The sequence below is a fragment of the Sorex fumeus genome, unplaced genomic scaffold (assembly GCF_029834395.1).
Source record: "Sorex fumeus unplaced genomic scaffold, SorFum_2.1 ptg000014l, whole genome shotgun sequence".
In the NCBI taxonomy this organism is placed as follows: domain Eukaryota; kingdom Metazoa; phylum Chordata; class Mammalia; order Eulipotyphla; family Soricidae; genus Sorex; species Sorex fumeus.
Window position 1 is genome coordinate 7682261 of NW_026606071.1, and position 24897 is coordinate 7707157.

Genomic DNA, 24897 nt, shown 5'->3' on the forward strand with positions numbered 1-24897 from the left:
CCTTGTCCAAATTCAATTCTGTTATCAGAATGTCAGGATGAGTTTGACTTACCTTTATCTAATTTTGATGATTGTAAGCTTCTTACACATTGGATTCTTCCAATAAAATCGTAAAGGAGCTGTAAGATTCCACCCCCTCCCCCCCGCTTCATTTAGAATTCAGAAAAACATCTATAGGGAAAGAGCATTTTGATTTCCCAAATTACCAATAATTCATTAGAAACTAATGTTTAATTCATCGCTATGACCATATTGAGATTCAAAATACCTTGACTTAACGCTGACTTACATAGGAGTCAGGTCACAGTCTTATAATCCATGAAACAATACTTAATTACTCTAGCTTGAGTTTTAGGAGTAGGACAGAGTCAAAATACATTTCCGAGGCTTATTAAGGCTCATCTTTAAAATCTGGTTTCTCATAAACCTTTTCGTTTTCAACCTTTAATAAATAGACAGGCTTCACTCTCCCGAACTTTGGCAGTGCTTCAGAGGCTTCCAGGGTAGTCTTTGCCCTCAGATTTCCAGTTTCCTTCTTTGCCTTTTCCCATCCCTATCTTTCATTCCCTTAGTGTACACAGGATCTCACAACAATCTGGTGGAACTAATTCACCTTAATCTGCAAATGACTCATGAGCTCTTAACCCTTCCCAGGTTTTTTTTTTCCACGTTTCTTGTAAGTCTGTGAGAGGTGGCTGTTAGCTTAGATAATTTTAAAGTAAAAATTTCAATGTGTGCTAGGAGGAAGGAATTTATAGTCCTCTGCATAAATAAGTCAGATGTTACTGGGATTTTTGCCCTTGCTTTTGCTGTCATTCCAGGAAAAGCCTGTCTTGTTTGAAGTGTCCTAGACATTGTGCACACACCATATGTACATATGTGTATGTAAAAGGCCCTCCCGTTGATCGGCGATTTGCTCGAGCGGGCCCAGTAACGTCTCCATTGGAGACTTTGTTGTTACTGTGTCTGGCATATCGAATACTCTCGGTAGCTTGCCAGGCTCTCCGAGAGGGGCAGAGGAATCGAACTCGGGTCGGCCATGTTGGCTGCTTGTAAGGCGAACGCCCTACCTGCTGTGCTATTGCTCCAGCCCATGTGTATGTATGTATGTAAAGTATCTTGATCATGAAAAGGGAGATTCAGTAGATTCATAGGTATGAATCTATTGGAATGTAACTCATTTTATAAGATTAACTTTCATAATTTGTACTGTTTTCAATTTTTAAAAATTTGTACAAGAGCTAGGGTTTCTCAAGAGACATTGACTCTTTAGAAGTGCTAGTGTTGGGGTGGACTATTGTGAGGTATATTGTACTAAACATGTGTAATTCCCCCGTTCTGGAGCACACCCTTTGATCTCTTGACAAAATAGCTATATAATGAGGATGAGAGAATGAAAAGTATTTGCAGGGCAAGTTAGCAGGATAGGCTGTTAATATATTGTTAATTCATTGGGATTTCCATTTGCATTGAGGGCGTTCCATGACCTTTTGGAAGGTGAAGATTTTTGAGCAGACAGATTCTAACTCAAATACTGGTTTTCATGCAACAGCAGCCTTTTTACACTGAACTAATTAATTACTAGGAATAGAGAGGTATAAAAGATAAATGAAACCTAATTCTTATCATCAGGGTATTTATAATCTAGAGGTGGCCTTTTTGGTAGAGCCAGGTTAAGGCTGCTTCTCTGTTTCGTTTACATGTACTTTGCATGGTGTTTCTCACAGTATTCTCATCTGCCTCCTTTCTCTTTCCACAAAGACCATCTCCTCTTTATAACCAGGACTGGCCCAGTAAGTGAATTTGAGTAAGTGAAGGGGAGAAAAGAGGGAGAGAGTGGAAGAGTTGGGAGGGAAGAAAAGGAAGCGAGTTTTGTGGGGTTCAGAAAAGGTTTGGGAGAGGGGCTTTATGGAGAAGACCTGGAGGGTGGGAGTAGTGAGAGAGGAAGCCTGACTCAGGGACAGGGAAAGGGAAGGCAGATTTGAGAAATGCTGGCTGTGTGGATGGATTCCCCTAAGTCTAGGGCTAAGTTTGAGTTTGAGCTGCCTATAGAAGTATTTTGATTTCTTTATGCAGTGAGGAAATTTGTATGGGTGAGTTAAGACCACATGTTTTCTTTGGAAAGATCAAGTTAGCATTGCAGTATGGGGTTTATTTGAATGTGAGGGAGCTGTACGAGAACAGTGAAAACTAGAATTGGGTGCTTTGAAGCAGGGAAGGAAAAAGGGCGTTGATAGTCTAAAAATGCATAGGGTTGAAGAAGGAAGAGGAAAACACAAAAATGAAATCCTACTTTTGTGAATACAGGTAATTAAAAGAAATGAGTAGATTGGATTTTCTGTAAGGGAGGAATAATTGTTATCAAATTTTCTGGTTTATGAAATCATTTAAAAATCTTTTTAAAGACAAGAACTGTTTATTTCCCTCCCTTTACAAATAGAAGTGTGTATCAGAGGCATTTCCCCCCTCTCCCCCCACTCAGTACTCACTGCCTATGTGCATTTGGATTTAAAAGAACACTTGGTAAAAGCTCTATGATCTTGGTTGCTGGAACCACTGGTAGAGCTTATAGGTAGAAATTGGGAGATCCATCTGTAATAAAGGATCGTTTTGGCCTGGGAGTTGATGAGAGTCCATGGATGGAGAGTATGTGAAGACAATAGAAAAGAAGTTCAATATAGAACTTTTTTAAAAATAAAATTGGGGGACACAATCACTGTTGCTCAGTGCTTACTCCAGGCTCTGTACTCAGGGATTTCACCTCTGGTGGCCTTGGGGAACCGTATGTTATGCAGGGGATGAACCCAGATTGGCTGTGTGCAAGGCAAATGCCCTACCCCCTGTACGATCACTTTCGGCTCCTCCAGTAGAAAACCTGGATGAATTGTTGCACTTAAATATAGCTAGGGAGAATAGGTTAGACAACATCCTTAGGCATTCCAGAGTTAGTTAGGAGTGACGCAAGCAGGAGAGAGGTTAGAAGCTGCTGATAAATCAGTAGTTACTAGACAGTTTGGAGAGCGTCCCAGGGCCAGGAGGCAGGCGAATGAATCTTGGACTAACTAGTCTGAGGCAGATTTGAAAGATTGGTTGTATTTTTCCCCTGATGGCCATGACAGGCTGTCTTACCCTGAATCCCTTTATCCCAGCTTGGCAGAGGTCAGGGAAGTAGTGTTTGTCCTGATTGGGTGCTTTGGATGGTACAAGGTCAAGTTTTCTAGACCAACTACCTTCTTATTTCACTTACAGCTTTGAATATAGCAGAAGAACTATAACTCCCTCAAGTGGAGCCAGTCGCCAGTCAGGTTCGGGAACAAATAATTTTCACTTAAAATAATACAGTGACTAGTAACAATAACTGGTCTTGAGCTAGTCCATTGTTGATACCCTATATCCTCTGGATCAGATTGAGGAGCTTTTAAGCTGGGACAAGGGAAGGTTTGCTGTCCATAGGCAGCAGGTCTTTGAACTTTTGAATGCGCTAAAAAGAACTGGTTTCTCTTTGAAATTCATGAAAAGGTCATGCTCAGCATGATGGTTCCAACATGTCTTGAAAAGGCTACATCACAGTTGCAAAGCTAGATAGCAGTTTTCAACTTACTTTTTTTTGTGCAGCGTTGTATTAGATTCTTTTTATGGTGAAATTCAGATCTAGAGATGTAGATGCGGTTATGGAGGTTTCCATCTGATAAGGATTTTCCTTTTAAACAAATCCAATTAACATATAAAGCTGCAGGTGTTTAAATGATGTCCTCAGGCTTTTTTAGGATATGCAAACATTTTCTTAAAGCTAGGATCTCAAGGAGAAAATTTCTTTTCTAGCAGTAAGCACAGACTGAATAGTATTCCAAGATACTAAATAGTTCACTTACCTTAAATCTGTTATCTTGACTTTGGAACTGTACATTATTTTGTCATGCACTGTCAGTTCTTACCAATAGAGAACCAAGTCTTACCATTGTTAAAGGTTTCCCCCCCCCCCCCAGGTAATGAAGGAATTTTTCTTCCTTTATGGGTTAAGATGAGAGGATGAAAGTTGGAAATTAATACTCCTAAAATTACTGTCATATCTTAGAAGAATAAACCAGATTTTACGTTGCTAGCTATTTTCATTAGTTTCTCCTATATTTTTCTAACTTTTTTTTTCTTCATACAAGTTTCAAAAACACTGTTCCAGGTGAGTGGCCACGCAGCCTCTCATACTATTCATGATAAGCAATAGAAAATAAATTATCTAGCATCTGCCTGTAGCAGGCAGGTTTGAAAGGTGGTGGGAAAATTCCAAATAATGGTGGTGGGAAGGTGTAATGGTGGTGGGATAAGTATTGAAATATTGAATGTAATCAATGTGAACAACCTTATGAAAATAAAATTTAAAAATTAAAGAAAAAAAAAACACTGTTCCTGATTTTTTTCTTAAACCTTTACTCTTTCTGTAAACCGGAGTGTCAATTATAATGAAATAGCGACTCTACTCTGGACCATCTAAAGTTACAGTTCTCATATAGAAATGATGGTGTGTGCACACGTATATTTGTGTGCACTCTATATGCTCTTGAGTTGAAAGCTTATGACACTATTGGCTTTGGGAATAGAATGGGAAAGTAGATTGCTTTTCTTCCTTTCAGGGACTTTTACCAGTCTTCTCCCTGTTACTACGTGTAGACTTAAACTTGAGTGTGCATCTCCTGGGAGCTCTGTTTTTGTGGGTTACTGTGGACCCAGATGAGATTCTCCCTGGAGACTCCTGGAGTGGAAGGACAGGCCACTCTCCTGGAGGGGGGATGTGAAGAAGATGCAAGCATGCCTTTGATCTGGGCAGCTGAGGAACAGGAACATTAAGGAAGGTAGACTTGAGCCTGGATGATCCCAGAACCTGTAGGAGTTTGTGGTACCCAGAGGGCATGCTGAGCAGGGACCTTTAGTATTGTTTGCCAAAATTGCCAAATTAGGGGGAGGAGTTTCCTGAAAGGCATCTGGTGACCTGGGTAATGATAATTTTCGGAGGCACCCTGAGGCTGTTTTCATAGGCAGAAGCTTCTGGTCTTGAGTGTGAAAACCTTTATAAAATGAAAAAGATGTTGAGAGGTCACTAGTTGATCAAAAGGGATTGTGGTTGATAACAGGGATTGTGGGAGATGGGACTTCCTGATGAGAAGTCAGTCTTTCTGGGGCTTGGCTGAGGCATTCTCCTTGCATGAGCTGACTAAAGTAAATGGTTGCTGGTGTATAGCTGAAGCCCAGATTTGGAGACCGTCTGGCATTTAGGTATTTACCTGAATATTCCTTTGCTTGCATTATCTTCTAATGATTGCATCCTACTCTGTTGAGGTTAGACTTCCCATTTTACTCTGCTGTATTTTATCCTTTTGTAAGTTTCTCCTTTCAATTCTAAGAGTGCATTGATTGCAAGTGTTTCTCTTAAATGGAAGTACTTGGCCAACTCCTCTTTGTATGTGGGAGGTCTCCAGGCAACTGTGAATAACTTAAGCCTGCTAAGAGGTCAGGAAGTTCTTTGCTGGGTCTTGTTCTGTTTCTATAAAGGCAGGGCGCTCTGTCTTGCTGGGAATCTGAAAATTTTTCTTCTATGGTTCTGTCTTAGACTCTGGCAGGCACTCCCACCTTCCCTGATTTTATCCTTGATTTATTTCCTTTATTACCACTCAGACCGCAGTGTTTTCCAATGTAGGCAACACTTCCCAATGGCATGAGGTGGGGGGGCACTGGAAGACTGGGGCGATGAGTGCTATTGGGGTACAGCTGGGAGCCACTTTCCATTTGTTCCCTTAAAGAATGGAGTTTTCTCAGGGAGGGATGCAGGGAGGCGTACTAAGTGATTCTCCCCCCCTTGAATAAGTAAGTTTGGGAACCTTAGGTCGGTTATTTACATACAGGACTGTTCAGCCTCAGTGCTGTCCTCCATACCATGTTCAGGTGCCTGTGATTGAAATCGTCTAACCCAAATCCTGTTGCAATTCTAGATTCTCACATAGTCATCTATTGACTATTCCCAATAGTCATCTATCATTCAAGTCTTCCTGCAGCCAGTAGGTGGTAACCTGCCTCTTTATTCCCAGTTCCTAAATATACTGTCTTTTGTCTTACCTCCATTTCATACTGAAATTTAATCTCCTTATGGCTAAACTGATTTCCTTTCTAAGATGGGAATTGCTTTACCTATCTTCCAGGACTGTTGTGAGGATTAAATATAATATACTGTGAGTTGGGTATTGTTGTCTTTGATACAAAGAAAGTGTTCAGTGGATGGTGATGAAATAGACTTCTTAACTCCTTATAAACTTGATTATCCTTCATTTCACCTCTGTCTATATCATGGAAGTAGCAAAATGAATAGTCAAAAATGGGAGATTTAGCGCTTCATGAGTCTTGTTGAGTCCGCAGGCTCCCACTTAGATGTTAGATCAGGCAAATTAATCTGTGAGCTTTTCATTTTTCTCTTTAAAATGAAAGTACTTACACTGATCATTAAGATTGTTGGGATAGTAAAATGAAATTAAGTATATGGACCACGCTTCCTTAACACTCACTTGCTTCGTCCGTGCTCTGAGTGTATATTCTTTCCACACTGCACTCATAAATCCCATCATGTGTCACAAATAGGTCTAAGTAGGTTTGGATCAAGTGTAATAAATATTTCCTTTCTCCTTTCTGCAGATTAAGCCCATCACAGTAATGGCTGCAGCCTTACCCAGGACCCTGGGGGAGTTGCAGCTGTATAGAATATTACAAAAAGCCAATCTGCTGTCCTATTTTGATGCCTTCATCCAACAAGGTGGCGATGATGTCCAGCAACTCTGTGAAGCTGGTGAAGAGGAATTCTTGGAAATCATGGCCCTCGTGGGCATGGCCAGCAAGCCCCTGCATGTGCGAAGGCTTCAGAAGGCACTGAGAGACTGGGTCACAAACCCTGGTCTCTTCAATCAGCCGCTGACGTCCCTGCCGGTCAGCAGCATCCCCATCTATAAATTGCCAGAGGGCTCGCCGACGTGGCTGGGACTGTCCTGCAGCAGTTACGAGAGGAATAGCAGCAGCGCCCGCGAGCCTCATTTGAAAATCCCCAAGTGTGCCGCTACCACGTGTGTGCAGAGCTTGGGGCAAGGGAAGTCAGATGTGGTGGGGAGCCTGGTGCTGCAGGGCATCGGGGAGTCCAGACTCTGGCAGGGCCCCCACGCCACCGAGAGCGAGCATAGCCTCTCCCCGGCCGACCTGGGCTCCCCAGCGTCCCCCAAGGAGAGCAGCGAGGCCCTGGACGCGGCTGCCGCGCTCTCTGTCGCTGAGTGCGTGGAGCGAATGGCCCCCACGCTGCCCAAAAGTGACTTGAATGAAGTGAAAGAGCTGCTCAAAACCAACAAGAAGTTGGCCAAAATGATCGGCCACATCTTTGAGATGAGCGATGACGATCCGCACAAAGAGGAAGAAATTCGCAAGTACAGCGCCATCTACGGGAGGTTCGATTCCAAGAGGAAGGACGGGAAACATCTCACGCTGCATGAGGTAGCACACTCATTCTAACCCCCGCCTCCTAATGTTTGGGTTGTGTTCCTTTGAGATAAGTTTATTAATAGTTTGTAGAAAAAGACATGCGCTCCCTGGAAGCAGTATTCAAAACATTTAGATGTTAGCAAAAATACAACTTTTTTTTTTTTTTTTTATGAAAATAGACTGTATTGTTGTGGTAGGGTATTTTTGTGTTGATCTCAAACACGGGCTTTGGAAGCACAGTGGAGGGTGATGCGTAGAAAAATGTTAAAATTCGAGCAGTGAAAATACAGCCTGTGAATTCAGAGGCAGAGAACGAAAGAATTAGAACTTCTTTCTAATGAAATGAATATGAATTTCAGTATACTTTAGAGGGTTTTTTTAAATTTTAAGATGAAGAAATCATGTTGTAGAAATAGCCAGAATTTAATGTAGTTTCAGCTACCATGTTTTTGTAAGAACAGAATTACATGAGTGTTGAGAGAATCATGGCTTTGAACATTGTTTAAGTTTGACATTTGGCATTAAAAATTTCTCACGTGTATCTTCATAGCATTCTTTCCAGAAACATTCTGATTAAATTTAAGAATGCTTGTGTATCCTTTTGTATTGGCTTTTGATCTACTCCTGTCCACAGCTAAGATTTAGCTCAAGCATTAGCTTCAGTCTTTTCGACATGTTTTTTCTCCCCCAAGTAGAATGACCTTTGCTCCCATCCCCTTATTTTTCACTTTGGGGGTTTTGTGCTCAGGGTCTGCGCCAGCTTTATGCTGCGTGTTGCTCTTGGCGGTGATTGGGGAACATACAGCGCTAAGAGTGAAACTTGTGCTGAAACCCATTAAACTCTCCCCCAACCCCTCCCTTCTGTTTCCACCCTGCACACTACTCTCACAATATCTTCTACTCTTCATTGAATTTTTTGTTCCCTCACAGTATGCTTTAGGTTTCTTCAAGGATGAGAAAATGTCACATTCATTTTTAATTTCTCTGAATTTAATATGCTCATTGGTGCCTTGGAAAACAAGTGCATTTTTCAGAAGATTAAAAACATTATTTTGTACCTAACTTTTGGACGGGTAGAGGAACCTTCCAAGCAGTGCTCAGAAGGTCTGGGGCTACTCCTTAGCCGGGAGGGCCAGTGGTTCAGTGCACTCACTAACTGCTGAGACCCTTTGGTGTACTGAGCATTACCAGGGTCATCCCTGCCTTGCTTAGGGGCCTCCAGGGCTGTATCAGGCAGTGCTCAGATCAAGTAGTGTGAGGGATTGAACTGGCATGCAGGTCAGCCACATGCAGGGCATACTCCTTAACCCCTATGGTATCTCTCTTTGGTTCCAATAGAGTTCACATTTTTATGGCTCTATTATTTGCAAGAAATAAAATCTTCTTTGGAAAAGGTATTCAGTTAAATGCAATATTCATGATAGCACTGTACTGTAGCACAGTCCTCCCGTTGTTCATCGATTTGCTCCAGTGGGCACTAGTAACATCTCCATTGTGAAACTTATTACTGTGTTTGGCATATTGAATACACCACGGGGAGCCTGCCAGGCTCTGCCATGCAGGCGAGATACTCTTGGTAGCTTGCGGGGCTCTCTCAAGAGGGGCGGAGGAATCAAACCCGGGTCGGCCTTGTGCAAGGCAAAGGCAAAGGCCCTACCCACTGTGCTATTGGCTCCAGCCCAGTATTCATGGTGGAAACATTATATGTCTTCTCCTGTCCCCTGTTCTTTAGCAAGAAAAAGAGTAGAGAGTATTTACAAAAGGGGTATAAAGAAGTTGAAACTGTAAATTGATTCTTTTCTTTACCTATACAAATTGAGTATTTTATTTTGGCCAACTCTATTTCTTACTCTTTTTTCAACCTCAGCTGCATACTCAGTATAGTGTACTATTTTGGGGGCAGGGGAGTGGTTCTTATACCACACCTAGCAGTACCAGGGTTTACTACGGGCTCTGAGCTCAGGGATTACTTCTGATGGGCTCAGGGGACCATATGAAATATCAGGGATTAAACCCTGATTGGCCTTGCGCAAGGCAAATGTTTTACCCACTGTAGTTACTCTGTCCTACCCCACTGTGCTATTGCTCTGGCCCTCAACACTATTTTGTAACTATTCCAGTCAATATGTAGAAGGCTACATTATTGACTTGGGGATTGAATAATACTTCTTAGCAGTTTCTCAGCCTGAAAGATTGGCCCCCTTCTGACCTTGATTTCATCCTAGATCTCTGTCTTTAAGTGCTGGCACCCTAGTCTTGTGCTGTGGACCCAATTTGTGTGCAGTATTGCCTTTTGGCCCCCTTGGAATATGGTAGGGGCCCATAGGGGCAATATGGCTTCCAGGTTAGAAATGCAGTTCTGAAGTATAAATGTGTCCTGGTGAAGTTATTTCTTGTTCATTTTTAATGTAATTTTGGTATGTAAATTTTCATATGTACATAAGTATACACAGTGGAATACATAGGCATTTACAGATGCATTCATATCTTTCTACAAAATAGATTCCAACATGAAAAATAATGGAATCAGAATAAGTGGAGTTATTCTTTCGGTAATTGACTCTAAAGCAGCCATAATTTATATTTCTGTTATTATACAGGAGTGTTCATTTCACCATACTCTTGCCAGTATGGTATTCATCATTCTTTTTCATCTTTGACATTCTAAGATGAAAAATTGTTTACTAAGAATTTTTTTCTTTTGGTTTTTGGGTCACACTCAGCAGTGCTCAGGGCTTACTCCTGACTGCACTCAGGAGTTACTCCTGGTGGTGCTTGGGGGACCCTCTGAGATGCCAGGGAATGAACCTGAATCCAGGTTGGCCACGTGCAAGGCAAGTGCCTTACCCACTGTACTGCTGTTCTGCCCCCCCCCCCCGATTGCTTAAAATATAAATTTCAACATTATCAATTTCAGGTCTTAAATCTCATTTTTTTCTTGGACATCTCACATTCTTACACTATGAAATTTTAACTTTCATGTAATTGTGTGTGTTGATCTTTTTCTGTATGATATCGTCTAATTCTGTTTTTTTTTATTAGCACTGAGCTATTTTAATTACTGTAGCTTTAGAATATATTTGGATATCTGAGAGTACCATACCAATACTCTTCTTTTGCTATTCACCATTTTTTAAGTAATTGTATAAAGTTCTCAATCCAAAATGAATTTTAATGCATATGTCAAATTTCTTTCAGATTTCTGTTGACATATTGATTAAAAATATCTTAATGTTATAGATTAATTTGCAAAATTTTGACTGACTTGCAATGAGAGCGCCTATATAGTAATATAGTTTAATATATTTTATATAGATTCTTTATATTCTTCAGTAATTGCGGTTCTTGATTCACATAGGCTTTGCACATTTCTTATCAGATATGTCTGTTAATTGTCTGTAGTACATATTATTTCAATTCATTTCATTTGTATAGTATATAGAAATATAGATGATATAAAAGGGATATGCTTACACAAGAAAATTTCTTTCCACTTTAAAATTATCACTGCTTTTTAAATTATTAGTCTTACAGCCACTTCATCTGATCTTTTAAAATGAATTATTTTAGAAAGTGGATTTGGTTATTTAAATTGGAGAATTGGCTAGCAAAATTATAATCTGTGATTTGATCTGTTTTGTGCATTACCCTTGATAGTTCTTACGTGGTACTGCTGATATATAATAACCTACAAAAATTATTTCTCTGCCTCCCCCAAACTCAAAAGAATTTGTGAAGAATAGAAAGCACATAGTTCATGTTTATTTTGACACTCTAAAATTACCTATGAACCAATAGAAAAATCTAGATTACTTAATAGACTACATCTTATCATTAGTTAAAAAACAAAAGGAAAAATTTTGACAGTTATAATTATGCCATAACTAGTTTTTGTGTGATTTTTGAAATAGATGAAATACAAAGTTGGGTCAAAGACCTGTCTTTATCAAATAAATTAATTTTTTGAGAATGAATAAATCTAGTCAACCTCAGAAAAACATTCCTACCATACTTAAAAAAAAAAGAACCCAAATGAATTATTTCACACTTAGCTTTTGCTAAGGGGCTCTTCTTTGGATAAATAGGTACAGATGGTATTTAAGTAATGAGACCATCGTGGGTTTCCTGAAATAAGGGAACACTTGAAATGAATGCCAGTAGGCTGAGATGTGGGGGTGTGGGTTTGGAAAATGTGGCTTGTGTTTTTAAAACTTAACTTAGACCACTTGTTACTTATAACTCGAGTGTGTAACTGTGGCCCAATAACATAGTTTAGGATAGAATTTTATGAATGAGGATGCTTTCTCTAAACTAGTAACCACCCAAGAACTTGGTGGAAATGCCAGGATCCTGAGGAAATTGAAGGAGAGAAGGTACTGTTAAATTAATCTTTTTCGGCATTGTTAGCTTTCAGTTTTTTCACTTGACTATACAACTTGACTATTTAAATGAGAGAAAGATTGAGTTTTTCTGAATTCATGAGGTTATAGAATATTGCTAGGGGAGATAAACAGTGACTTGCCTTGCATGTGGCTGCATGCTGCAAGGTTTGAATCCCTGGCACTACTAGGACTCCTGAGCACTGCCAGGAGTCAGTTCTGAGGCAGAACCAGGATTAAGCTCTTGAACACCACCAGGTATGTTCCTCTGCTCCCCAAAAATGTTACTATTTGACCTCTATTTCCAGATGAGGAGATACAATGCCCTTTAAATTCACCATTGGCAGTATTTCTGAGAGGTTTATTTTTTCATGTAGACTCGTTGAATCATTCATTTTTCAGGACAGAACTATTTGTAGGTTTCTAATAGGAAGTCATCTACACCTAACTTATTCTTCTCAACTCTCACAAGTACCTAAACTTCTCTTTGATGTGTGAGTTTTATACTGGTTTCCAAACATATAAAGAATTATGAAATTCTTATGGTTATAAACACGTTTTTGATCAGCCAAATACAGTTTTTTCCAGATTTATTTTTAAAATGTTATTACAATTAAGGTAATGTGTTCACAATGGTGTTGACATTTATGGTCTTGGTACAGTTACCTCACCTCACCATCACCAGAGTACCCAAGATACCCGTACCCCCATGCCCTTGTATCTCCCTTGGACCTTCAGTCCGCCTCTCTTCTCCTCCTCCCCCCCCCCCCCCCCCCGCCTCCGTACATTCTGGTACACTGTTTTAACGTAAAGAATCATTAATGCTCTTCTGACCTGTTAAGGTATGGCTTATAAGAACCAGAGCATGAAGATACTGTGAGGGGTTGAGTCCTAGGACCACATTGATTGTTAGTGTAAATTAAGTGCCCAGAGATAAACACGGAAGCAAATACTAGAAGGAAGTAAGTTAGAGCTGGAACGCATCCACTGTATACACCACAAGGTTTGGGTTCAGTTCCCAGAACTATATTGTTCCCTGGAGTCCCCCCTTAGCACTGCCTGGAGGCTAAATAACCCAAAAACAAAATAAATTCAGGCTTACAAAATGTTTCATCTCTCCTTTGCTGTGTTAGTGGAAAGTAGATAGTGGACAGTAAGTGGTATAACTAGTGGAAATTCTATAGGAACTATAGGATTATATAAATTTTCAAGGTAACTGTCTACATATAAAAAGAAAGATGGGGGCCGGAGCCATAGCACAGCAGGTAGGGTGTTTGTCTTGCACACGGCTGACCAGGGTTTGATCCCCGGCATCCCATATGGTCCCTTGAGCACTGCCAGGAGTAATTCCTGAGTGCAAAAGCCAGGAGCAACCCCTGAGTGTTCCTGGGTGTGACCCAAAAAGGAAGAAAAAAAAAAAGATGATGCTAAGTTTAGGTCATTTCTGATTTTAGTGCATAGAGTTCAAGACTGAATGCTTTTGAGTTCAGGAGTCTCAGTTTTGAGAGAGAAGGAATGCTGAATCTGGGACTCCCATAGACCTGAATAAATGATTTGTGTTAGGGTGCTTTTATTCTGAGCTCTCAGTAGAATGGGTAGATTTCAGCCTCTAAGCCCCGAGCACTGCCACAAGTAATTCCTGAGTGCAGAGTCAGGAGTAACCCTTGAGCTTTGCTGGTTGTGATTACAAAACATAAAGCAAAACGAAAGTTGGATATTCTGTGAAATTTAAAAAATTTTAATTTCTAAAAATTCACGACGATCACGACCATCCTGTTGTTCGTCGATTGCTTCGAGCAGGCCCCAGTAACGCCTCCTTCATCCTAGTCCTGAGATTTTTTAAAAAGTGCCATATTCAAGGCTCTTTCAGGGCTAGGAGAATGAGACCCATCATTGTTACTGGCATTTGGCATATTGGGTATGCCACAGGGAGTTTGCCAGACTTTGCCATGTGGGCAGGTTACATTCGGTAGCCTGCCAGTTTGTCCAAAGTTAATTCTAAAAATTAACTTAAAATTTTACATTTTTTTTTTAAAGAAAGCATTATAGCACTATTAGGTTTCTTTGAGAGATACTTTTAGTAAATTACACTTTTTATGTGTATGTTTATTTTAGCTAAGTTCTCAAACTTTGTCATAAAGTTATGGTTTTTTTTTGGTTGTTTATGTTTTGAGGCCATACCTGATACTTGGGGATCACTCTTGATGGTGCCAGGGATCTAACAGGAATTGGGTGCATGTAAGACAAGCAACCCCTCCTTTATAGTTTTCAGACCTGCTAATTTTTTTGTGCACTTACTTTTTTCTTTTCCCTGCTTATTTCTATAAACAGAATGTTACATTCTACTGTCTCTTGTTTCTGTTGTTTTTCTTTCTTGCTGCATTGTTTCTTAGAATGTATTGGTATTTCTGCCTGTGAATTCTTGTTTCTTGGGATTTAAACTGTGGGAATGTTTTGTAGCCTAGAAGGAAAAAGAATACTCCTCAAGGACTTTTGCTTTTGTGTCTTTTGGGCATCTATGCTCTGCAGCCCTGGGGCTTTGTGAAAAAAATTTCCACTCAATTATTGTGAGTTAGGCCTAAAAATTTATGTTATGAGTTATGGTATCTCTTCTCTCCACTTAGTAATCAGGTTCAAGACAGATGATTTCCCTCACATTATCCTGGGGGTTCAGGTGTATTTCTAATTCAGCCTTTCCCTGGGCATGTGATGCTTGGCATTTCAGCCTTATCCCCATAAGAAGAGTATTAAATTCTTTATCTCTAGTGGAATTTGGGCTTTTCTGCTCTTTTTCTCACATTCGACAGTTCCAAAGGGCTATGAGGATTGAAACTAAGTATGATTAGCTTAGCAGCTGCCCTCAGATCCTTCATTTGAGATATTGGTTTCATTCCTCTGGGCTTGACTTGTCCTTATCTTAGCACATTGATACATTTTTAAAATGATATTTTATCCTCTATTTTAGTTGTCATATTTAGATAAGTTTTGTGAGTGGGGCCAGTCTATGCTAGAACCAAGTCTTAGTTTTTTGACCATAGCTGGCTGTGTTTTGGGATCACTCCTGGCAGAGTGAGAAAGTCCCTAAGGGGTTTTTTTTTGTTTGTTTGGTTTTTGTTAAAACAGAAGGTCTGCCCAATTGTTCTGGGGTTGTAGTCCTCTCCCCTGCCTTGGTGGAGCTTACAGTGCCAGGGATAGAACTTAAGACCTGCACATGGTATTTTTTCACTTGCTCTGCAACTGGGGTGTGTGTGTGTGTGTGTGTATTTGTTGTCAGGGATGGAACCCAGGGCCTCATATTCGGGTATGTACTCTACTACTACCCCATATCTATCCTCAGCTGTTCATTGCCTTTGGAGCTTTCCTTCTCACACAGGTTGCCAACTGTATTTTGTGGCACCTTGCTTTGTGGGTATAGCCCTAAATATATAAATGATTAAATAAATAAATATTGCACTGTAGCACTGTCCTCCTGTTCATCGATTTGTTTGAGTGGGCACCAGTGACGTCTCCACGGTCCTCCCATTGTTCATCAATTTGTCGAGCAGGCCCAGTAACGTCTCCATCGTGAGACTTGTTGTTACTGTGTTTGGCATATTGAATATGCCATGGGTAGCTTGCCAGGCTTTGCCGTGCGGGCGAGATACTCTCGGTAGCTTGCTGGGCTCTCCGAGAGGGGTGGAAGAATCGAACTCGGGTCGGCCATGTTGGCTGCGTGCAAGGCAAACACCCTACCCGCTGTGCTATCACTCCAGCCCAAATAAATAAATAATAAAATTTAATACAAGTAAGGAAAGTTTTAAGTCTACTTTAAAATTATGGAAAGCTATTTTCAAAACATCTTTTAGGGCCTGATTTATAATTTAGTGGCAGAGCATAAATCTAGAAGTTGTGAGACCCTAGGGTTTCATCCCAGTACTATAAGAAAAATACGTGTGTGTGTGTGTGTGTGTGTGTGTGTGTGTGTGTGTGTGTGTGTGTGTATGCATGCCTCTTGGAGATCCCGGCAAACTACCGAGAGTATCCCATCCGCACGGGCAGAGCCAGGCTAGCTCCCCATGGCATAATCAATAGGTCGAAGACAGTAATAACAAGTCTCACAGTGGAGACGTTACTGGTGTCTGCTCGAGTGCAGTGCTAAGAAAAGTAAAACATTAAGGAAGAGTATCTTGCTATTTTATAATTATAAAAAAATTAGAAACTTAGAATTTTTAAAAACCTTACATGGTACTTTAGTGGATGGACAACTGTTGTTTGGGCATATTTTTACCGTTTTTCTTTATAGAGTATATAATAGTTACTGATGCAATTATTTAGTCTACAGATGTTGTGAGGGGATAGCTTTGTGAATGGGCATCTTGTAGCAAGTAGGAGTGAGCTGTAATTATTTCTAAAACTTACTTTTCTTCCTACCTCAAGGCTCCCTGAGGGCCTGGAAAGTTCAGTCTACTTTTTTGGTCCGGTGGAGCCTAAATTCAGTGACAAAAATGTGGTGCCTTTTTCCCACCCTTTGGTAGAATGACAGAAAACAAGAACTTTGTTTTCAGTTTATGTTGAAGTCATTTTCTGGTTTTGTGCATGAACTGATATCTCTGAAATGCCGGTTAAATTAGAATTTCTCTATAGTTATTTAGATTTATGAGTACCAATAAAAAAACCCAGCTGTGTGGAAAGATGAACTCAAGGGGATCTTTAAATTATTGTAGTTACTGTGATGAGCTAAAATTGAAGTTTACTTAGGAAATTATTCTTTAAAGTATGTTCACTTTTCCCCCCTTAATTAAAATTTTTTTTTTCCTTAAAAGTATATATCACTCTTAGCTCTGCTAACATTGTGCTTTTCAAAAGCATGACAAATTTGATTTCTGGGGTGAGGTTTTTGTTTGTAATAAGGTAGTGGGAAGCAGGCTGAGAATTAGTTCTTCCTCCAATTATTTTCAGCAGTGGTTTTAAAAAGAAAGCCTGTGGGGCTGGAGCAATAGCACAGTGGGTAGGGTGTTTGCCTTGCATGTGGCCGACCTGGGTTCGATTCCCAGCATCCCATATGATTCCCTGGGCACCGCCAGGGGGAATTCCTCAGTGCAGAGCCAGGAGTAACCCCTGTGCATTGCCGGGTGTGACCCAAAAAGCAAAAAAATGAAATTTTGAAAAAGCCCAAGCATATTACAACTTTGTTATTAGTAGACGAGTTATAAACCAGCTCCCGGAGGAGAAGAGCGCAGTCTCCTGCCCCCGCGCCTGGCTATTCCTTGCCGGAGCCCCTTGGAGGGGAGCGGGTTGAGCTTTCCTCCCCGCCCTGGCCAGGGCCCCGGCAGCCGAAGACCTCCAGGACCAGCCACCACCATGCTGAGACCACTCTCCACACACCTGAAGGTACCGGCAGAGGGACAAAGCCACGTGGGTTCTGGGGCCGAGATCTCCAAGCCTACTCGGATTGGAGTCGAGCATCCTCCACCCAGATCCTCCAAATTCCTGTAGGCGGGGGTCACACCCACCAACTGGCCCCCTGGCGCCGTGTAATCCCATCAGCGGCCAAGACTCTGAGACTATAAAAACCAGCTCCCGGAAGACATCTTATTATCTCATTCCTACTTGGGACAAACTGGCAGGCTACCTAATGTAGCCTGCCCACATGGCAGAGTCTGGCAAACTCCCCGTGGCGCACCCAATATGCCAAATACCAGTGACAATGATGGGTCTCATTCTCCTAAAGAGCCTTGAATATAACCTCAGGGCCAGGATGAAGGAGACGTTACTGGGGCCTGCTCGAGGCAATTGACGAATAACAGGATGATCTGTGATCTGTGATCTGTTGAGACAAGTTATTTGTCTCAAAATAAGCCGGTGCTAATTTTGATTCAAAAATTAAAGAAAGAGGAAGTTTAATACCCATACCCTATCAAATACCATGTTACTTTTTGTCCCTTAAGTGGATTGAATACTTGAGAGGAAAAATATTATTAAACAAAATTATAGAAGAATTATGCATTTCCATATGAGAAGGGAACTATGACAAAAACCATGACTGATGACAAACTGAAAAAATAATGTTCTTACTACCTTATGAATCTTACAGTCCCTAGAAACAAAAGAATACAGAGGAATAGAATGAAGCAGATTTTTAAAATGTAATGATTGAAAAAAAAGACTCATAGTAAAAAGCAAAGCATAACCAATTGTCAATAAAAATTATCAAATTTTAAAACTTTTAAAAGAGAATAAACAGAGTTTGTGAATATTTTGGGAAATGGACTCTTTTTTTTTAATGGACTCTTTTTAAATTTTGGTTGGATCATGATTTGAAGCATCTTATCTGGAGAGGAATTGGATGAAATATGTAAATCTTATGCAATTTTAGTATATTTTGTAACCTACTAAATTTATTTACAGGAATTTGTTTTAAGAAAATAATTGAATATGTGTTCAAAGACACTATTAAGATTATTCTTCAAAGCTTTTTTTTTAAAATAGTATTTGAAGAACTTAGAGCCCCATTCGGGACAAAGTCCAGAATGTGGTTCGCTTAATAAATACATTGACTATTCCTACAGTGAAATATTGGTGTTTTGTAGTAAAAATGATACTAGAAGGAGTATTTAATTCACCAGTCAGCATATATTTATTCAGGTTTTAATCCAACCCACACCAGATGCTGATAACGTAAATAAGCCTTAGTACTTGTTAAAATATAAAAACACAGCATGTGAAAAACACATTACATATCTACATTCATAAACATAGTTGTATATTTTTATGTACACAGAACAATATTGGATAATGTACATTAAAATAGAATGTCATGCTGAATGTATTTTCTCTTCTGCTTCTTTCTCTTTAAAACTTTTAATATACAAAATATGAGTAAAGCTGGGTGCCAGGGTAGGAAGGAGTCATTAACTTACTTTTTTATGACAGGAAAATGAGAAGTAGTACTAACAAATTAGTGTAAGGTATGTTGCCTCCTAGTAGCTATTAGACTCCATGGAGAGAGATTGTCTCATTTGACCTCTGAGAAACCTGTTCCCCCATCCTCTAAGTAATGGAGTAGGACTCACCTCTGGTCTGTTTACTGTCACCTTTTCTGTTCTCAGTTGTGTCCTGAATAGTGTATTTCATCCTTTTTTAAAAACTGCTCTATCTTTCGGCAGGTCCCTACATCTGTTTAAATATGTAGGGTTCTTTTGTGAAAAGATGTCTAACTATGAAGCAGTTGAGTAGGTTTTGAGTTTAGGGGAACATTTGTTGTATTAGAATTTAGTACAAGGTGTTTGGTGATCTAGAAACTTTATACTGGCAACTTTTTCATTTATATAAAAAAGTAAAATTAAAGAAATCTTAGCAGTTTATAAAATAAATAATAAAATCTTGATTTTTTTCTCTTATTGTCCCTTTTGATAGCTAGTTTTTACTGAACAATAAATATTTTAAAATCCGTCTTTTAAACCTCCTTAAGAACTTCCATGTCAATTCATACTTAAAAAAGAAATTGGTTAGATCATTGACACTCAGTTTTTGTTAGGAAAGTATTATCACCATACCATACAATCAAATCCTTAACTCTTCATCAGAGTGAGGTGCAGAACATTTTTTTACTATTTATTTTCTGTCAGTTCTGCTTAAAGGAAAATAAAGCATACTGTTTAATGATGATTGGGTTATGAGATGGAATAGATAACTTGACCTTTATAAAATAGCATTGGGGCTCTAATTAGAATTTTGATTTTTATAAATGATGATTTTATTACATAATGTGACATTTCTCTATGTTGAAGCAAAATGCTTTTTTGTAAGCTGGAATAAAAATGTTTATAAAGGTTAAAACTTTCTTTTGGCTGTGAAGCTCACTGTTAATGAAGCTGCTGCCCAACTCTGTGTGAAGGATAATGCCTTGCTGACAAGAAGAGATGAACTTTTTGCCTTAGCGAGGCAGATTTCACGAGAAGTCACCTACAAGTATACTTACAGAACTACCAAGTAAGTGTTCAATTCATTGACAATTCAGTACAGTGTTTTTGCATAGAAGTAGAACTTAAAACACCAGAATGTAAGCATTTCTGAAAAAAGCAGAAATGTGCTCATAGTTCTATAAGTTAATGAAATGACTTTTCAAATCTATTTAAAACTTCTGAAACAGAAAACTGAAACAGAAAACTATTTCTTTTCTGTCTTTTCGAAAGACAGTTTCTTAGCACTATGGCATTGTTCTAGCTCCGATTTTTTTGCACATGTGCTTTGGTTTTCGAGTGCCATGGGAGATAGCATTTATATTGTCTTTGTACAATCATCACTGCACGAACTCATTGAACTCTGAGGAATAAGGTTCTTTTGCAAGTGCTTTAGTCTAATGAGATTACTATATAAGTAAGAAAAAAATTACACACTCAACCAGTAGTTCAGGGAAAATCAGGAGGTAATTTTATTTTCAACAGACGGAATATGGGATGTATGAATGTTGAAAAGCAGTAGCAGTTCTAAATTTTACTATAAATACACCATAATTTCCTTCTTTTTCTCACCTGAAACTGGATCTTGTCCATAGGTGTTAGGAGCATTTTGATTGTGTTCACATTTCCTCATGGAGCTAGTGAGGTGTCTAGTACATTGTTAGTTGTGTGTGTCACTGATTGAGTACATATAGTTGACCACATGAATTCGAGTAACTGAGTACTGTTGTAAATCTGCATTCTGAAGCACTCTGCCTAATCCCTAATGTAATCAAGAGTCACTGACTGGGATGAAGGCTTGGAATCCAGACTTGCCACTGCATCCCTGATGACTCTTCATGTTTGTTCAAATTTGAAAAAACATTCAAGCATTTTTTTTTCCTGCCATCACCATTATTTTCCCTGCTGTATATCAGCTTTATTCTCTACCCTTACTCCAAAACCTTCATATTTAGGAACCGGTAAGCAAAGTTATGCAGATTAAATGAACATAGAGCAGTATTACAGGATCCTATAAAAGAAAAGGAGCTGGCTAATCAAGAACTATTTCAGTGATTATTTGAGAAGTTTTTTAGTATGTTGATTAATAGTGAATCTCAGCAATTCCTCTGTGTCAACTTTTCCCCCTCCTTAATTTCCATTATCTTTGTAATTTTAGCATTTGTTCTAGTATTTACATTGGTTTTTATATCTTAATTTATATTTGTTTTTTTTTTTACAAAATTTGGAAGTCAATATGATGTTAATAGTTAAAGTGAATAGTTAATGCAAACAATTGATATTCCCATTCCTTCTCTCTTAACCTCGATAAAGGTGGTTGGGTTCTTTTTTTTAAAGGATTTTTGTTCATCCTTCCAATGTTTATGCTCATGAAATAAATATATGTTCAATATATATTAGTGTATATATAGAACTTTTCAAAAAAGCTGTTGGGGAGACTGGGAGATAGTTCAGTGGTGCAGGTACATGCATAGCATTCCTGGCACTACACTGTCCCCTGAGCATCCCCAGTGCAGCCCTGAAGGCCCCCCCATCACCCACCGAGTGTCCTGGTAATCCCCAGGCAGCACAGGGGCAGAGCAGCTTCATGTCCTTGGACCCTTGCTGTGAACTGCCAGCCTTGTTAACCAAGAGTCACCGGTGGGACCAACCCCCAAGCCTCCTGAGCACTGTTTATGAGGCTCCCCTCTCCAAACAAAAACGTTTGGTGGCATGCATATATACTATTGTATATTTTGCTCTTTTAAAGACATGCCTTATAGCCCTCTCTATACTAGTACATACACATCTTGCTTATTACTTTTTGTAGCTGCATGTACTGCACCATGTGGCTATACCATAATTCATATTTAAACAGTCCCTGTAGGGGACTGCTGGAATTGTTTCTGATCTCTTGTTATTATGAACAGTAACCTAATAAATAATCATACGCAATGTATTTTATTGATTCAGTTGCACCAATTTCACATTTTAATGTCATTTTTAAAAAATAGGTATATATTATTATTGATAGCTTATCATAGTTTAATTGGTAGTTGTATTTCATATACGTGAAGCTTCCTCTGTGGGGTAGATTCCCGGTAGAGCTCTAAAACAAGAAACCTCATCTGTACTTTAAACAGACAAATTAGTTTTAATTTTCTATAGCCTTAAGCACTCACCTTTTTAAAATTAAATTTTCATTCATTTTTTATTGGTTTTACTATTGTACGATTTTTAGGAGTACAACTTCACATCTCTATTTGCCATATCTCTGGTTTATATGCCTCATCAAACCCATCACCGAAATTCTAGTGCTGTTTCCATGATCACATTGATCATATATATATATATATATATATATATATATATATTCCCCTTTTCCCTTTCTGCTTGGGAACCATCTTTTTTTTTTTTTGTAGAGACTAAAAATTTTTGTTACACTTCTTTTTATTTTTTAAGCACTCATCTTAAATGATAAATTTTGTCATTTCATCCCTTTTTTATTAACCCATAAAGAAATAGCATAGAATTAAATATTCCTTATTTTTTTTCATTTTCATGAAGTTACAGTAATTATAAATGTATTGAATACTTTCCATGGGGGAAATTCTTAGGTAGTAGCCATAAGGTGGTTCAGTAGGAAAATACTTTTTACATCTGTGAAGCACTGTGTTTAATCCTTGGCTCCATATAAAGAAATATATAGTATAATTATATTTGTAAAGTTCCCTAGAGTAGAAATAATGAGAAATTTCTTTGATTATTTGCATTCTCGTTATGAATGTCTTATTTCTGGTGTCAGGATCTCAAGGTTATGTGAGTTCAAATGTGGGCGGTTACAAATTGAAATGTCTTTATAATAAGCTTGCTGACTTCTCAGATACTCTCATTTTCCTTAGGTCAAAATGTGGAGAAAGAGATGAATTATCCCCAAAGAGAATTAAGGTGGAGGTAAGAAAATATATCATATTCTTACACTGATAAAACTTGCATACTGATTTCAGACTGAAAAGAGATGGTTCCATAAACCTGTGAAAAATATGACTTGTAGAATCTTAAATACAGTATAGTATTATTCTGCTTTAAAGTATCTATAATGTTTGAACTAGGATATTAGGAAGTTTTTTTTTTTTGCTTGTTTTCTGCTTTTTTGGGTCACACTCGGCAGTGCTCAGGGGTTACTCCTGGCTCTGCAATTAGAAATTACTCCTGGCAATGCTCGGGGGACCATATAGGATGCCAGGGATGGAAACCAGGCTAGCTGTGTGCAAGACAAATACTCTCCCCATTGTACTATTTTCTGGCTCTGTTAGAAAGTTTTTAGGATGATATTAATAGTAAAAGTAAAGTAAAGGCCCTCCCGTTGATCGTCGATTTGCTCGAGCGGGCCCAGTAACGTCTCCATTGGAGACTTTGTTGTTACTGTGTCTGGCATATCGAATACTCTCGGTAACTTGCCGGGCTCTCCGAGAGGGGCAGAGGAATCGAACTCGGGTCGGCCATGTTGGCCGCTTGTAAGGCGAACGCCTAGGGCGTTATGGAAGCATTAATATAGCTAAAGTTTCTTTTAGACAGTCATGGTTGAGGTTGTCTTGATTTGAGACCTGCAAGTGGTAAATGGGGTTGAGCAAGAAAAATGTGATTTTTTTTTTTAAAAAAATTTTTTTCTAATTCCCTTTCCTGTCACTCTCCATGTTATTTCATTGATCACATATTTTAGTTGTGGGGCTCACACATATTTGGATATTGCATGCCGACTTCCTTCCTTGCCTGATTTCTTACCCTGACCCCTGATGAACACTTGGTCTCATTCTAGTTGCTTTTGTTTTCAGAGCACGGTTTGAAACCATAAGATATTTTAAAATGTATTGACAGTGTGGCCATTAGATCTTATCCATTTACTGCTTTATACTCAAGAATTTATAATAGTGCCACACATCCAATAGGCTCTTAATGAAATCTGTTAGATGTAATGACTGTGAATAAGAATCTATTTTTTTTTCTTTTTGGGTCATACCCAGCAATGCTCAGGGCTTACTCCTGGTTCTGCACTCAGGAATTACTCCTGGTGGTGTTTGGGGGACCATATGGGATCCTGGGGATTGAACTTGGGTCGGCCTCGTGCCAGGCATATTGCTCCGGCCATGAATAAGAATCTTTGACTTTTAAAAATGTTGCCTAAAACATTGCTTTCAAAGAAGAAAGCTTTTATGTTTTATAAAAAAGCATACTTTAAAAAAATGCTTGTATTTGCAATCCATACTATATCATTGTTAGCACTTTAGTAATTTTGAAAGTGGGTTAGCCTCAAAATTTATTACAGTAAAGGGAAGATTCCTAGATCACCCTTGACCCCAGTATTTAAAGAGGAGAAAGACAGAGAAAGAAAGAAATCAAGGGGGGAAGAAGAGATTGGGAAGCAATGAGTGAATAGGCATCAGGGTGTCAGTTATACTTGTGATATGGGTGAATGGTAGAGCCATATATTCAAAACACACACTTACCAAAACTGAAAACATGACATCTAAGCAGAAATCACTGGAACTTTGTAATATACTTGTTTACAGGTGAGGGATGGAGCTAATGATGGGGTTGGGTGGAGAGGGAATATGGAAACACTGGTGGAAGAAGGTTGACTGTGATGCTGGTATTGGTGTTGAAATATTATATGCCTAAAATTCAACTATCAAGAGTTTTGGGTTTTTTTTAAAATTATTTTTATTAGCGAAACAAATAGAAAGTTTTTGTGCTTGGATTTCAGTTATACAATGATTGAGTACCCATTCCTCCACCAGTGCCCATTCTCCACCACCAATGATCCCAGTATCCCTCCCACTACCCCACCCCACCTCTGTGGCAGGGCATTCCCCTTTGTTTTCTCTCTCTCCTTTTGGGTGCTGTGGTTTGCATTGAGTGGCAATCATGTTCGGTCTATAGTCTACTTTCAGCATGCATCTCTCATCCTGCGAGGATTCTCCCAACACCCTTTACTTGGTGCTCCCTTCTCTATCTGCGCTGCTTTTTCCCCTAGCATGTGCGGCAGGCCTCCAAGCCATGGAGGTACTTACCTTGGCTATTCTTGGGTGTTATTC

The 24897-nt window shown here is 39.2% G+C and overlaps 1 protein-coding gene across 3 annotated transcripts in view; it reads left to right on the forward strand.

Moving 5' to 3' along the window:
* Positions 1–24897, forward strand: part of NAB1 (NGFI-A binding protein 1) — a 94803-nt gene that overhangs the window by 46424 nt on the left and 23482 nt on the right. For all 3 annotated transcript variants that reach the window (XM_056111755.1, XM_056111757.1, XM_056111756.1), the window contains 3 exons: positions 6676–7515; positions 19720–19853; positions 22705–22756. In XM_056111755.1, the coding sequence (XP_055967730.1) occupies positions 6694–7515; positions 19720–19853; positions 22705–22756 (1008 nt within the window). In that variant the 5' untranslated portion in view covers positions 6676–6693. The remainder of the gene's footprint in view (positions 1–6675; positions 7516–19719; positions 19854–22704; positions 22757–24897) is intronic.